Source organism: Odocoileus virginianus, chromosome 32 (assembly GCF_023699985.2).
Source record: "Odocoileus virginianus isolate 20LAN1187 ecotype Illinois chromosome 32, Ovbor_1.2, whole genome shotgun sequence".
Taxonomy (NCBI): domain Eukaryota; kingdom Metazoa; phylum Chordata; class Mammalia; order Artiodactyla; family Cervidae; genus Odocoileus; species Odocoileus virginianus.
This window is the reverse complement of record NC_069705.1, coordinates 30,035,410-30,048,703: the sequence shown is the minus strand read 5'-3', so window position 1 is coordinate 30,048,703 and position 13,294 is coordinate 30,035,410. Positions and strand designations below refer to the sequence as shown.

At 39.6% G+C, this 13,294-nt stretch overlaps 1 protein-coding gene across 7 annotated transcripts in view; it reads left to right on the top strand.

The window, feature by feature from the left end:
* The window catches only part of TENM3 (teneurin transmembrane protein 3), a 991,614-nt gene that overhangs the window by 898,308 nt on the left and 80,012 nt on the right, over positions 1–13,294 (top strand). For 4 of the 7 annotated variants that reach the window (XM_070460102.1, XM_070460103.1, XM_070460104.1 and 1 more), the window contains 3 exons: positions 3,459–3,485; positions 5,081–5,101; positions 6,020–6,166. In XM_070460102.1, coding sequence (XP_070316203.1) covers positions 3,459–3,485; positions 5,081–5,101; positions 6,020–6,166 — 195 coding nt within the window. The remainder of the gene's footprint in view (positions 1–3,458; positions 3,486–5,080; positions 5,102–6,019; positions 6,167–13,294) is intronic. The other 3 variants (XM_070460107.1, XM_070460106.1, XM_070460105.1) reach the window with 1 other exon arrangement.

Below are 13,294 nucleotides of genomic sequence, written 5' to 3'. Positions count from 1 at the left end.
TAGATGTCAAAAACGTGGTAGTACCATCCTGTGACTTTGGGAAACAATTATCTGCTGAGATTCACGTTAGGTCAGGAAAGATTGCACAGTACTTCTGAGCTTCTTTCATCCATTTCTTCTACTAAATAAAAAATGTTAGTTTCTAAATGTCTAAGACTGCAGGGAGATCAAACCAGTCAATGCTAAAGGAAATCAGTCCTGAATATTCATTGGAAGGACTGATGCTGAAGCTGAAGCTCCAATATTTTGGCCACATGATGCAAAGAACTGACTCATTGGAAAAGACCCTGATGCTAGGAAAGATTGAAGGTGGTAGGAGAAGGGGACAACAGAGGATGAGATGGTTGGATTGCGTTATGGACTCAATGGACATGAGTTTGAGTAAACTCTAGGAGTTGGTGTGGGACAGGGAGGCCTGGCATGCTGCAGTCCATGGGGTTGCAAAGAGTCAGACACGACTGAGTGACTGAACTGAAATGTCTAAGAGGCATTGTGACAGTGGTCATGTGCACCTGCCAGAGCCAGGCAGCCTGGCCGACTAGCCTGTGACCTCACACAGACTGCCTCACTCTTCCTGTCTTCATCTGTATTTACTGTATCAGCTGTATTTACATCCTAGGGTTGTGGTGGAGATTAAATGAGAGAATGATATGAAGTGCTTAGAGCTAGAAATTCAGGCATCATTAATACATCAGCCGGGTGTTCATAATTTGCAAGTTATGAAACCAGAGCTCCAGAAATGCTCAAGTCATAAGCAGCACTTTGTGAGCATGTGTGCCTTTTCTCGGGGGGCGGGGAGAGAAACCGGAGATTATGGAGAATCCATAACTCCCAGCACTTTTCTCAGAGAAATGAGACCATGTAAAGATTAAAAACCACTATCTTACGGAAAATACGGTAATATTCATCCACTTATACCCCATTTGGTCTTCTTAAAAGATAAATAATCAAAACTCCAGGAAAAGTGTTTTATGAATACAACATTTTTACCAAGGAACAGTTTTTTTCCAAGGGCTCCATTTTATATGTCAAGCACTCATATTTATAAATAGTTTTCTTCTATAAAACAAATTTAAAGCTTCTTAGTAGATCTAATAGGAACAACTTTCCTTCAGTGTCAGAATACACTTACTCATTTTCAAAGTGATTTTTTTTGCAACTTAATGTGCAGTTCAGCAATTATTTGGTGTATTAATTTTTAAATATACTGTATTATTTTTTATGATTATTGTTCCTAATGGCTTTTTACAACATGCCTGCATTTTTCTGATAATTTCCTGTATTGACTTATCTAATGATGTTTTCATTGTTGCAATTATTACTTTTAATAATTCTTTGAACCTCATCTATGGACATCTTCTTTTAACTTTGTTATTTAGAGCCAGGCTTTTGTGGTATTGTTGGAAATTTTACTCTTCAAGGCCAAAAGGTAGAAGGTGTTTTTTTTTCTTTTTACCTCCTTCCTCTCTTAATTTTAAGCTATCAGCCTAACAACTATTCCCTATGATATAAAATGCAAATGACAAATCTTGGTATTTTTTCCTCAGTGCAGATATTTTTCTTATGGTTGGTTTGCAAAATGTGTCTTAAACATTTTTAATATTTAAATCTTCATAAAATTTGACCTGCTGTGTATTTTAAATCTGTTTTCTAATTTCAGCTCCACTTTTGACATTCTCTTGGTCCAATGACAAACCTTCCTTTACCTGTAATTCCTTGTTTTGCATAATTGTTTCTGTTTGCGAAAGTAATAGGATTGGCTATATTCTGATTTATTCTTCCTTTAAAACTTCTAATCCAGATCAAGATTAATTATATTCCTTACTGTTGTGTATTAATTGAAGTGGACCTGATATAAAAGCCAAAAGCTTATTCTCCATCTCTGATAAGTGATATTAATAATTCCCTCAAACCTGGCTGAACCAGAAACTCCAGAATGTTTTAAGGCACTTTGTTTATCCTCCGTATCAAATAAGCGCTCATGGGACTCTACTGGATTATATAATGTTTGGAAGGAATTATTAAGAAATTATATGAATGATGTTATACAGTAATACAGTTCTATTTTAATGCTTGAAAAACAATTATTTTATGAAATTATAATTGCAGGTTAGTGCCTGACACTGCTTCTCGAACCCCCCCTTCACTTCCCCCACAATATATTGTCAATTAGCTATAAACATGCTCATTTTTAAATGCAATTCAGAAGCCTCTAATGGAATCCTGTGGCAAACTGAAGCATCCTTTCATGTAAACGGTGCAGATGGGTCTGAACCATTTATGGTTTTGTTTATGCACGTGACAGAACTGCCAGGCTTTAGTAGCTCAACTGAAAGTTATAGTTTAAATCATTCTGTTAAGAGTTCCGCGACCACTTGCATATGTCAGTAATGAAAAATAATCAACATAAGCGTCTTTGAAAAGCAATTTTAGATCATTAAAGATGCATGAATTTTGACAAAGCAAGAAGATTTGAGGCTTATTAAGAATATATTAGGTCTCTCTGTTGAGTGAAGAGAGAGGGATTTTTATGCTTCTGTTCAAGAGGAAAGGTGTAGGCTAATTGTAACCTCATGAAAGATTAAATGGACAGGTACAGTAAGAGACTTCAGTCTTCATCCTGACTCTTCCTGCAAAGCTTTTGTGAGAAACAGAACCTATTCCTGTATGAATCCTGAAAGGAAACAAGATCTTAGAACAGTCTGTATTTCCTAATGGACTGCACACGGGTTACATCACTGTCCATCTGACAAGTAGTCAAGGGCTGCTGGGTAAATCATGTAGAACTTAATGCATGCCTTTTTCATAATACTATATTACATTTGCGCTTTTTTTTATTATTAACAATTAAAGTTTGATTTTTTGTAAATATGCAAGCGACTCGAGAGAGGTGAATGAAGTAGAATTTCTGTGGGTGTATGTCACAGATTGAAGAAAGCATCTGAAAATGCATCAAGGTTCCTCCAGGGCTGCTGTGTGTTCTTTCTGCCCTTCCACCATGTAACCCTTATGAAACTACTTTGTTCAAAACAAACTGAAAGAGAATTATTTTCTCACCCTCTCCAAAAGTTTAATATTTGTAAATCTCATAGCTGTAAATTTCTGAAATTCTCTAATGACAAAAATTGATTCCATTTGTTCTATTTAGCTAGGAAAGAATTCTTAGGATTCTTCTTAGGAAGAATCGGAGTAGGTCCGTCCCAAATAATCTGCAAAAGGAAGTGTTAGTTTACCTGCACACTTCCCCTTAAAGTGCTGAGTATTTACTGGAATCGTGACTGCATTTGCTAAAATGGGAATATACTGCGTTTGTAGAAGATATGAAGTGCATCTCTGTCGTGTGATGTCTAATGTCAGCTGCAGCTGCTCAATTTGCATGTAAATTCTGAAAATTTCCTTGTCCCATGTGACACTTCTGAAATGTCTGTCTGTTCTTTTTTCCTTTTTAATTTCTCAAGCTCACTATTTGGATAAGATAGTTAAAGGTACTGTATACTTGCTCTTTGTTGACATATCTCCATATATATCTCTATATAACCGTGTTTAGCTTGTACTAGGTATGAAAATAGATTGTTTTCCTGCATATTTTTGTAAATGATAAGTCAGGCCTACATTATGTGAAATCCTTTGGATTTAAAGTATTAAGACTTCAGTGTCTGTGTCTCATTTTTATAATTTTGGGTTATCACAGATTTCATTCCTATGTAAAAGCATTAGTCTTCACTGGAACCAAAAACTGAAGATAACAGTATATTTGCTGTTTTTTGTTTATGGAGTTTTTTTTTTTTTTTTTTTTTTTTTGGCTTTAAGATCTTCATTGTTGGCAATTCACCTCATAAGCTTTAAATTCTAAATCAAAGAATCACAAACACTCACTCTTATCACAGAATAAGAAATTGTCAATCTAAAGAAGATTCTGGTTAACATATGTTGAGAGAAATCTCATTTATCCTCATATGGAAACCTCTTTGGCTGTATCTCAATGTTTCAAAATATATGTGATATCATAATTTATGTTTTGTGATTTTCTTTTAAAAATATCTACAAAATACTGTGCATTCTAGAGAATGAAATGATAACACTGCTCAGCAGAAAACAGCAGATTCTTTGTCTTCAGTTATCATAGAAATAAGTGAAAAGCATATCTTTCAGAAGAGAAGATTCCCTTTCCCTTGCTCCTCAGATTACCTTTTTCAATTCTTTGTTTGTGCTTTTCATTAGAATATGAAAATATTCATGGCAGTATCCAGGCTTTCATGTAATAACTTCTTGTGTGCACGCAGTCAGCTGCTGCACCCCTTTGTCACTGGGGCAATTAAACCTTTTTTTTTTTTCCATTAAAAACAAAACAGAGACATACATAAGGAAAATTTACCTTTTAGGCATTGAATAATCCATAAATACAGACGGTAATTGTCTGAAAGAAAAGAAGCAGCAAAATTAATATTCTCCTGACTTGATGGCGTCCGTAAGTCTAATTTCATCATACCCGGCCGCAAGGGACTGTCACAACAGTCTTCTTTCTGTTAACTCTAATCTGAAGAGACAGAAAGTCTCTTTGAGATCTTTTCAAGTTCCACAGTGAAGGAGGGAAAGCCAGTTATATGAATAATTCTTTTAATACAGACCTAAAATAAACATCCTTGAAGAGATGGTTCCCTTAAATTTTGTCACCGAAACAAGCATTGTAGTTATATAAGAGGCTAGAACAAACCCCCAACTGCTAGAGCAGGCATTAACTAATATATATATATATATTTTTATACCAAATTATAAATTAATTCTTTCCAAAGAGATCTGGTTAGTAGCCCATCACTCTTGCCATCTTAGAGCGTTTATACCCTCGTTTCTGTCGGTGTCACGTCACACTCATAGAGGAGAGCGCCAGAACCTACCCTAGCATCATTCTCATAAACAGACTATGTTGGCTGCATGCCAGGTACCATCTGTAGGAAGTGGCAAAATTTGTTTTTTTTTTTTTTTTCTTTTTAATGTCATGTTAGACTGAAACAATTATAGCTTTCGGATATATTAAATTATTTTCATTGTTTCCCAAATTTTCCCGCCTTGCCCATAAAAGCAGACAAGATAGGATATAAAGGTAACAGCATAAAAGCTTTAGGGAGATTGTCACAAACTCTCACTCTCTTGCGCTCTGTCTTGAAGCACGTCACTATCGTGTTTTTGTTCAGTCTCTCGATGTTTTACTGTGGTCCTTATGGTATTTCATTTTGTCCGTCCTGAGTAATCAGATATGCACAGCTATTACATTTAGTTGGAAATCCTGTCAGTCCCGTCCCATCCGTATGCAGCCTGAATCCTAATGTTTGTTAGAATAGATGCTAAGCTGCTTCACTATTTCCTGGGCTTTGCTTATTCTGTGAAAAGGAATGTATTCTCGGCATAAAGTATAGTCATTGATACTGGCCTATACTTTGTGCAATTATTTAATGCACTGTAATTTCACATGAATATACGGCAACTCTGAGGCCAGATAAAATTAACATTCTCTTTTGAACATCCTTCATAGCCACATACCCACGCGTTCATGCTTTTAAATTTAGAGGGAGTGTTTTAAAGCAACAAGGCACTTTTAAGAAGACGTGGCCTAACCAATGACCAGTAATATTTACAGCAGATTAAAAATTGATTCTAGGGCTTGTGAAATGATCTCGCTGTGACACTTTTTTCGCACCTTATGATCAACCTTGTTGCTTTGCTAAAGGAAAAAAAATTAAGTTAATTTTGTCTGGTCTGCAGCAATTTTAGTGGGTCATTGCAGATATTTCTGTCCTGCACAGGTAAGTGGTGTCTCAAGGGTCAGGCCAATCAAAGATGCCACTTGGATAAGAATCAGATTCCTTAGATTACGTTGCTCTTTCTATCCATGTGCAATTACAGTATTTGTGCTGTTTCGAAAGGCCTGTTCCCACTAAGTGTCCCTCATCTGTTTACTTGAGATGCAAAAACCTTAAATACTCAAATCACTTGTATTGTCCTTCTTTGTCTCTTTTGACAGAGGGGTGTCCCGGTCTGTGCAACAGCAATGGAAGGTGCACGCTGGACCAAAACGGCTGGCACTGTGTCTGCCAGCCAGGGTGGCGAGGAGCAGGATGCGACGTAGCCATGGAGACCCTCTGCACTGACAGCAAGGACAATGAGGGAGGTGAGAGATGCTGAGCAGGAGAGCGAGCCTGTGCCAGAACTCAGGTCGACAAGTTCTCGTGGGTCCATGGTTATCTGCTGCCAAAAAAAAAAAATTTGATCCCCACAGGTTAGATTGATTGAAAAATGTCTGAGTGCTGATAGAGTGATTTTGCTCCCTGTTTTCCCTGAAACAAATGCAAGATTATCATCACTCAGGGAAAAGGCAAGGTAACCAAGCTACTGTGTAATGTACATTGTTCTCCATTTCTTGTCCTCATCTCCAGGTGATGATTCTCCTCGATGCAGTTTTTAGGGCCCTGTGAATTGGGAGCTCAAGAGCAGTATTTTAATAATGAAACAGTCCAAAAGATGCAAGGCAGTTCCCAAACTCTTTTGTTGAAAGGCCAGGATGAAAAAAAAAAAAAAACCAAACAGGAAGAGAAAGCAATCCCCTTGAAGCTGTATTTCCAGTGTCTTTTTATCCTTAACTTTACAGCCTGTGAAAAGAATTATGATTTGCCCCCCCCCCCCCCCCCCCACGTAAGCCCAGAGTGGAGAAGTAATTATTTTTTCCCAGTGCGCCCATCCTCTGTGCTGCTGTGTTTCAATCTCAGAGAGTAGAAAGTGAGAGTTAGCATTTGTGTTTCCAGCGATGGAGCTGTTCGCTTTTGGTGTCCCTTTGGGACTGAGTTTTTCAGAAGGCATTGTTATCGTTTCTGTCTGGACCTCTCTGGTCACCCGATCTGCGTGTGACCTTCTAGTGTGTGAGTCCCTTCCTCCACCTTCACTGCACCTGCCCTTCTAGGAGTGTCCACGTGGGCAGGTTGGTGACGGTTACAAGTGCAGGTTTGGAGTCAGGTCTTCACTCCACCAGGAAATGGCAGCCCCACTCCAGGATTCTTATCTGGGAAATCCAGGGGTCAAAGGAGCCTGGTGGGCTGCAGTCCATGGGATCGCAGAGAGTCAGACATGACTTAGTTCCTGAGCACACATGCATCCCTCCACCTCATGGTGCTTATGGGACCATAGACAAGATCTTAATTGTGTTACACTTCAAGTGTTTCACAGGTAAAATAGGCATAAGGGAGTTTGTGGAAGCGTTGAAAGAATGTTTGTGTATTGCCAGAGATATGGTTACATTGTAAGGAGAAGCTCTCATTATCCAGTTTTCCTTCTTTTGCTTTTCAAATTGCTCACCTTGACTAGGTGAACTTCATAAAAGGTTGTCAGAGAAGATTGAATTGTCTCTTTCCTTTTCAAATAGAGCCAACTGAACATCAGAGAGACGCCCGCAGTAAAGCAAGTGTCATGAAAAAGCAAGTCGTGAATTTCGAGGGGGGTGGGTTCCCAGTGCATAAAAAAGTTATGTCTATCTTATACTGTCAAGTTACCCTGTGCTGTAGCCTGATAAATGTGCGATAGCATTATGTCTAAAAATAATGTATATACCTTAATATAGAAATTTATTGCCAAAAATTGTTAACCATCATCTGAGCCTTAAGCAAGTTGTAGTAGTGACATCAAAGGTCACAGATCACCATCAGAAATATAATAATAATGAAAAACTTTGAAATATTGCAAGAATTACCAAACCAGGAGACAGAGACAAGTCTGTTGGAAAAATGGCACGTTGGGCTTGCTCCACTTCGAGTTGCCACACACCTTGGAATTGTGAAAAATGCAATATCTTCCCAACAATAAAGGGAAGCACAGTAAAACAAGGCCTGCCCTGTACTGTTCTCTAGGAAGTGGAGTGGTCAGAACCAACTCTCAGCTCTCCTCCTTGCACCCAACACACACACACATGTCATTCTCGAACCAGACGTTACTTGTTTCCCATCTTCCTGACTACGAGTTGCAGTTCTCCCCGTTCATAGCTCTCTCTTCACTCTTCCATTTCTACCTAACTGTTTACTCTTTTCCCTGTGCTGCTTTAACGTGAACTGTCAAGAAAGTTGAGCCACAAATTCTGAGCTCTGCTGTCTGTCCTGACAGATGTAGGTGTTTGGTCCTTAGCCCTCAAAGCTTTTTCTGCCTGATAATACAGTGGCCTCTCTCGCCTCCCTGCACTCCGGTGTTGTCATAGAAACCACAGCATCCGTCCTCTGCAAGCCCATGCGGCAGCTTTCCCCTCCCTCCCAGGAAGCCCCTACCCGTGGGACGAAGGCCCCTACCCGTGCCTTCCTCCTTGATCAGATGTTCCACCCTCGTGTTCTAAGAGATTACACCGAGGAGGTTACGGCTCTGGCAGAGAGAAACGAACTACAGGACCCAGTCTGCAGAGCTGCTGCAGAGTAATTTGGGGGCTAATCAACTCTTTAGTGTCCTTATCGGCTAAGGCGGTTTCTCTCTTTCCTCAGAATTTATCAGCTGTGAATTGGCCTGTTCCCTCTTTGTTTATTCTTATTAGCATGAAGCTCTGCTATCTCTAGACTTCCCGCTCCAAGGGGAAATCGGACCTGATAGAAGACCTCCTGTGGCTTCTCTGCTTATCGCATATAATTTGTATTCCTGTCCCTAACCTAATTTTGTTGATCTTCTGAGAAGGAACCTCAGCTCCAGCTTTGTTACACCCTAAGATGATAACTTGGGTGCCTTATCACCCAAGCTAGAGGATTCCTTGAACTTAAACATGGGTTGTATGTATACAGACAATATTTTTCACACCAAACCCCAACTCAAGACACATAATCTGGTGATTAAGGCTATTATTACCGTTACTATTAGATGAGGACAGTAAAACAGAACATTTAAAATAAGGATTATAGTTGAAATTCTGTGACTTGTGGGAGCTGTGCCATTAGAGATATGTTGTCTAAGTTTGGTGTCAAAAATGGTGAATTGGCCAGAAAGTTGCTAAGTGGTTTCATTTAACACATTCAGTCAGTTCAGTTCAGTCGCTCAGTCGTGTCCAACTCTTTGCAAACCCATGAACTGCAGCACGCCAGGCCTCCCTGTCCATCACCACCTCCCAGAGTTTACTCAAACTCATGAAAAGAAGATGATGAAGAGGTTGATTTGGCTTGAATCAAAAATCAGATGCATCATGTGAATCACTACCAGTCTAGCCTGAGCAAACTTGTAGAGCACAACTTAAAGAACTTTGCAGATAACAGATGCACAGAGAGATAGAGAGAGTTGGTCCCTAGTGCCAGAAAAGTCTATCTCCAGGTAAGGATGATAGAAGCTCCCATAGTGGCTCAGATGGTAAAGAATCTGCCTGTGATGCAGGAGACCCAGGTTCGATCCCCAGGTAGGGAAGATCCCCTGAAGAAGGAAATGGTTACCCACTCCAGTATTCTGGCCTGGAGAATTCCATGGACAGAAGAGCCTGGAGGGCTGCAGTCCGTGGGTCGCAAAGAGCTGGACACATACTGAGTGACTAACATTTTACTTTTTTTTTCAAGGATGGTGGGTAGGCCAAAAAACAGATTATGCTATCAGAATATGACTAGCCATCAATAGCATTTAGTTTTACTATGACCATATAATATACTTCAGTAACCATTTCATATGGCTAGTAGAGTTCTGTTACTTTCTGGAGGAGTCTTCTCTTCTCTCTCCTTCCTTCCCTCCAAATTCCAGCCCTCTTACTTTGTCATTGTTCAGCCGCTAACTTGTATTCCACTCTCTGCGACCCCGGGGACTGTAGCCCACTGGCACTGCCTCCCTGAGTTTGTTCTCCTCTTGCTTGAGAACAAGAAAATCAGTGCTGGAGTCTCTGGCGTGCTTTCCATGTCCCAGACCGACAAGGCAGCTCTCCAGTTCCCCCAACACTTCTGTAAGCACCATTGCTTTCACCTGGTCACGCTGCTAAGACTCGCATTCAATAGGGAGTGTCTTGACTTTCAATAGCTCCCCATATGGTGGTCCCACAGTGCAAGCATCAAAATGCAACAGCTTGCCAGAGACAACTCTTACCTTTATAGAAACTCAAGGTAGATACTCATGAATGAGCTGCTTTCTCCAAAATACGTTATCTGTGGCAGTAGCTACCATGTTCCTATTGTTCTTCTCATTAGGGGGATACAGTCAGAGCTCCCTTTTCTCATCTTGCTTCCCTGTCTGGTCCTCGAGTATCCACAGCTCCCCTGTGGATACCTGAGGCATAAGAGGCAAGTCTTCTACTGATTGGTTGGTGGAAGGCCCAAGAATGACTTAAACCTCTTACTAAATTCTGGGCAAGATGGTAGAATGTCAGAATATAAATCCTGCCAGGAATGATACCTCTTACTTTTAAGTAGATGGAGTTATTCTTTGTCCTTCAAAGTTATTAATATTACTTTGTGGGGATATGCCAGGAAGATATACCTCAAACAGGTTTTTTTAAATGCCTTTAGAGTCTGATGATAGTAGAAAAAAGAAGCACAATTCAACTGAGGTTGTTTAGAATTTAAAAAGAAACAACAATGAGAGAGGAAGGAAGAAAAACCCAAACAGAAGATTCAAACTGCAGAAGCAAGCAGGTGTGTGTGCTAGAAATGACAAAAAGGAGGGAAATGATGAATGATATTTTAATGTAAGCGTCAGAATGAATGTGATGAATGGACAGAGGTGGTCTGTTTGGAGATTCCCAAATGAAAATAAGGAAACATTTGAAAATACATTTTTTAAAAGTCCTAGCTGGAGGATGAGATGGTTGTGTTCTCCAGAATATATTTTTTAAAAAAAAGAAAAGTTAAATAAAATAGAAAAAAATCAGAAGGGGAATGGTTTAAAAAAGAACAAAAAAAAAAGGAAAGAAGAGAGGGGGAAATTATAAGAGTTCCTAAACTGAAAGTGAAAATCGCTGTTGTATCTGACTCTTTGCAACCCCATGGACTATACAGTCCAATGGAATTCTCCAGACCAGAATACTGGAGTGGGTAGCCTTTCCCTTTTCCACGGGATCTTCCCAACCCAGGGATCGAACCCAGGTCTCCCACACTGCAGTCAGATTGTTTACCAGCTGAGCCACAAGGTAAGCCCATAAGAGTTCCTAAGCACTTCTTAAAAAGAATCCAGATGTCAGAATGAAGAGTGGCACTCAGTCTCAGAGCCTTAAAATACATTATCCCGGCAGATGATTTGGGGGGAAATTACTTTTTTTTTTTAAGGCTCCGTGAGATCCTACTGCAGGGGAGAGGGGCTTCCCAGGTGGCTCAGCAGTAAGAATCCCCCGGCAGCGCAGGAGACACGGGTTTGATCCCTGGGTCAAGAAGATCCCCTGGAGGCGGTCGTGGCAATCTACGCCAGTATTCTTGCCTGAAGAATCACATGGGCAGAGGAGCCTGGAGGACTAGTCCATAGAGTCATAAAGAGTCAGACACGACTGAAGCGAGTTAGCATGCATGCAGGGGAGAGATTTAGGTTACTCTGAACCCTTTTATTATCCACAGAAGTTTTAGATCCCAGGAGAATCCCATTCTAGAAAAGAGAAGTCCAGCTTTGCTTTCAGAAGCATGGGGTTTGGCCACTGTTTTTGAGTGAGTTTTAGGAGAGGAAAAATATTCACACAGGCTGAAACTAACAGTGCTTCCGTATATTTTACACCAGTTACCATTCACTGCCACTGCAAGCTTTAGAACAACAAAGGGCATCACCCAGAACCTCTTTAGACAGTGTCCCCTTTCTCCAGGTTAAGAACCTCTGCATTCTTAGGCAGGATTATTACTAGCAGTCATACACAATGTTGGGAAAGATTGAGGGCAGGAGGAGAAGGGGGCAACAGAGGACAAGACGGTTGGATGGCATCACTGACTCAACGGACGGGAGTTTGAACAAACTCCAGCAGATGGTGAAGGACAGGAAAGCCTGGTGTGCTGCAGACCGTGGGGTCGCAAAGAGTTGGGCGTGACTTAGCCGCTGAGCAACAATAAATTGTCAAGATAACCACTGTCAACAACTCAGAGTGCATGTTTCTACGCCTCCTCAGTGAGTTTAGATGCACATTTATGTTTTTAAACGAAAACAGGATAGGTACTGTTCTAAATTTGATTTTGCCAAAGAGATTTTTTCATGTCAGTACATGTAGGTCTATCTCATACTTCATAACAGAAGCACAGATGTCCTTCCTGATTAATTTTACCACTAGTCCATTAATAATAATTTAGTTGTTTCTTATTTTTTTGCTCTTGGTATAAAGGCAGATCTGTAGTGAATCTGTGTGTGGGTGTATGTGTGTTTATCTGCATATAAATCTTTGTGTAAATGTACACATATTTCTTTGGAACAGATTTGTAGAAATGAAATTGCTGGGTCACAGGGTGCTTTAAATTTAATTCTGGTAGCTACTGCCAAATTGCCTCACAGTAAGTTTCACCATTGTGCATTTCATCCGTAGGAGAGTGTTTATTTTCCCCATGTTCATAGTCTGTACATAATCATTGTACATAAACAAAATTGTCCAACAAAATGAAAAATGTGAATTTTGTCTGCTGGGTGGAAATGATTCCATTTTTATTGTTTTCATTTGCATTTCCCTAATTACAAGTTATATTGATGATCTTTATATATGTTCCTTGACTGTGTTTCTTCTTTTGCTGGTTGCTTATTTATTTCTCTTGACCATTTTTTTTCTCTGGAGTTTTTTGACTTTTCCTTTTTAAGGAGTTTATATATTCTACTTATCAGCCCTGTATGAGGTGTGTTATAGATAATTTACCCCAAGTTTTCATTATCTTTTAACCTTGTTTATGGCATCTTTCATCATGCAGAAGTCTTCAGATGATAAACTTTTACAAGGCAAATGTTTATAAGGTTTAGCTTTCCCTTCCTGAATTTGGGATTATCTGTCTTTAGGAGTACATAAGGCCTTGCCCTTTTTAGATTATATGTAGTATTTCATATAATTTCTTTTAATACTTTTTACAATTGTATGGATTGCCTAATGTCCAATTTATCAAGAACATGTAAAAGTACCTATTAGAGTAAAAAAGAAAAAGAAATTCAAGGATTAGCATGGTATCTGAGGACAGGAAAATGGTGATAAAAGAAAGCAGCGTGTGTCTCTGTTGTAGAAAAGGATTCTTTAACTTTTTATGTTAAGAGTATAGCCGATGAACAATGTACCTATAGTTTCAGATGTACAACAAAGCGACTCAGCCATACATATACGTCTGTCCATTTACCCCCAAACTCCCAGGCTGCCACATAACATGGAGCAGAG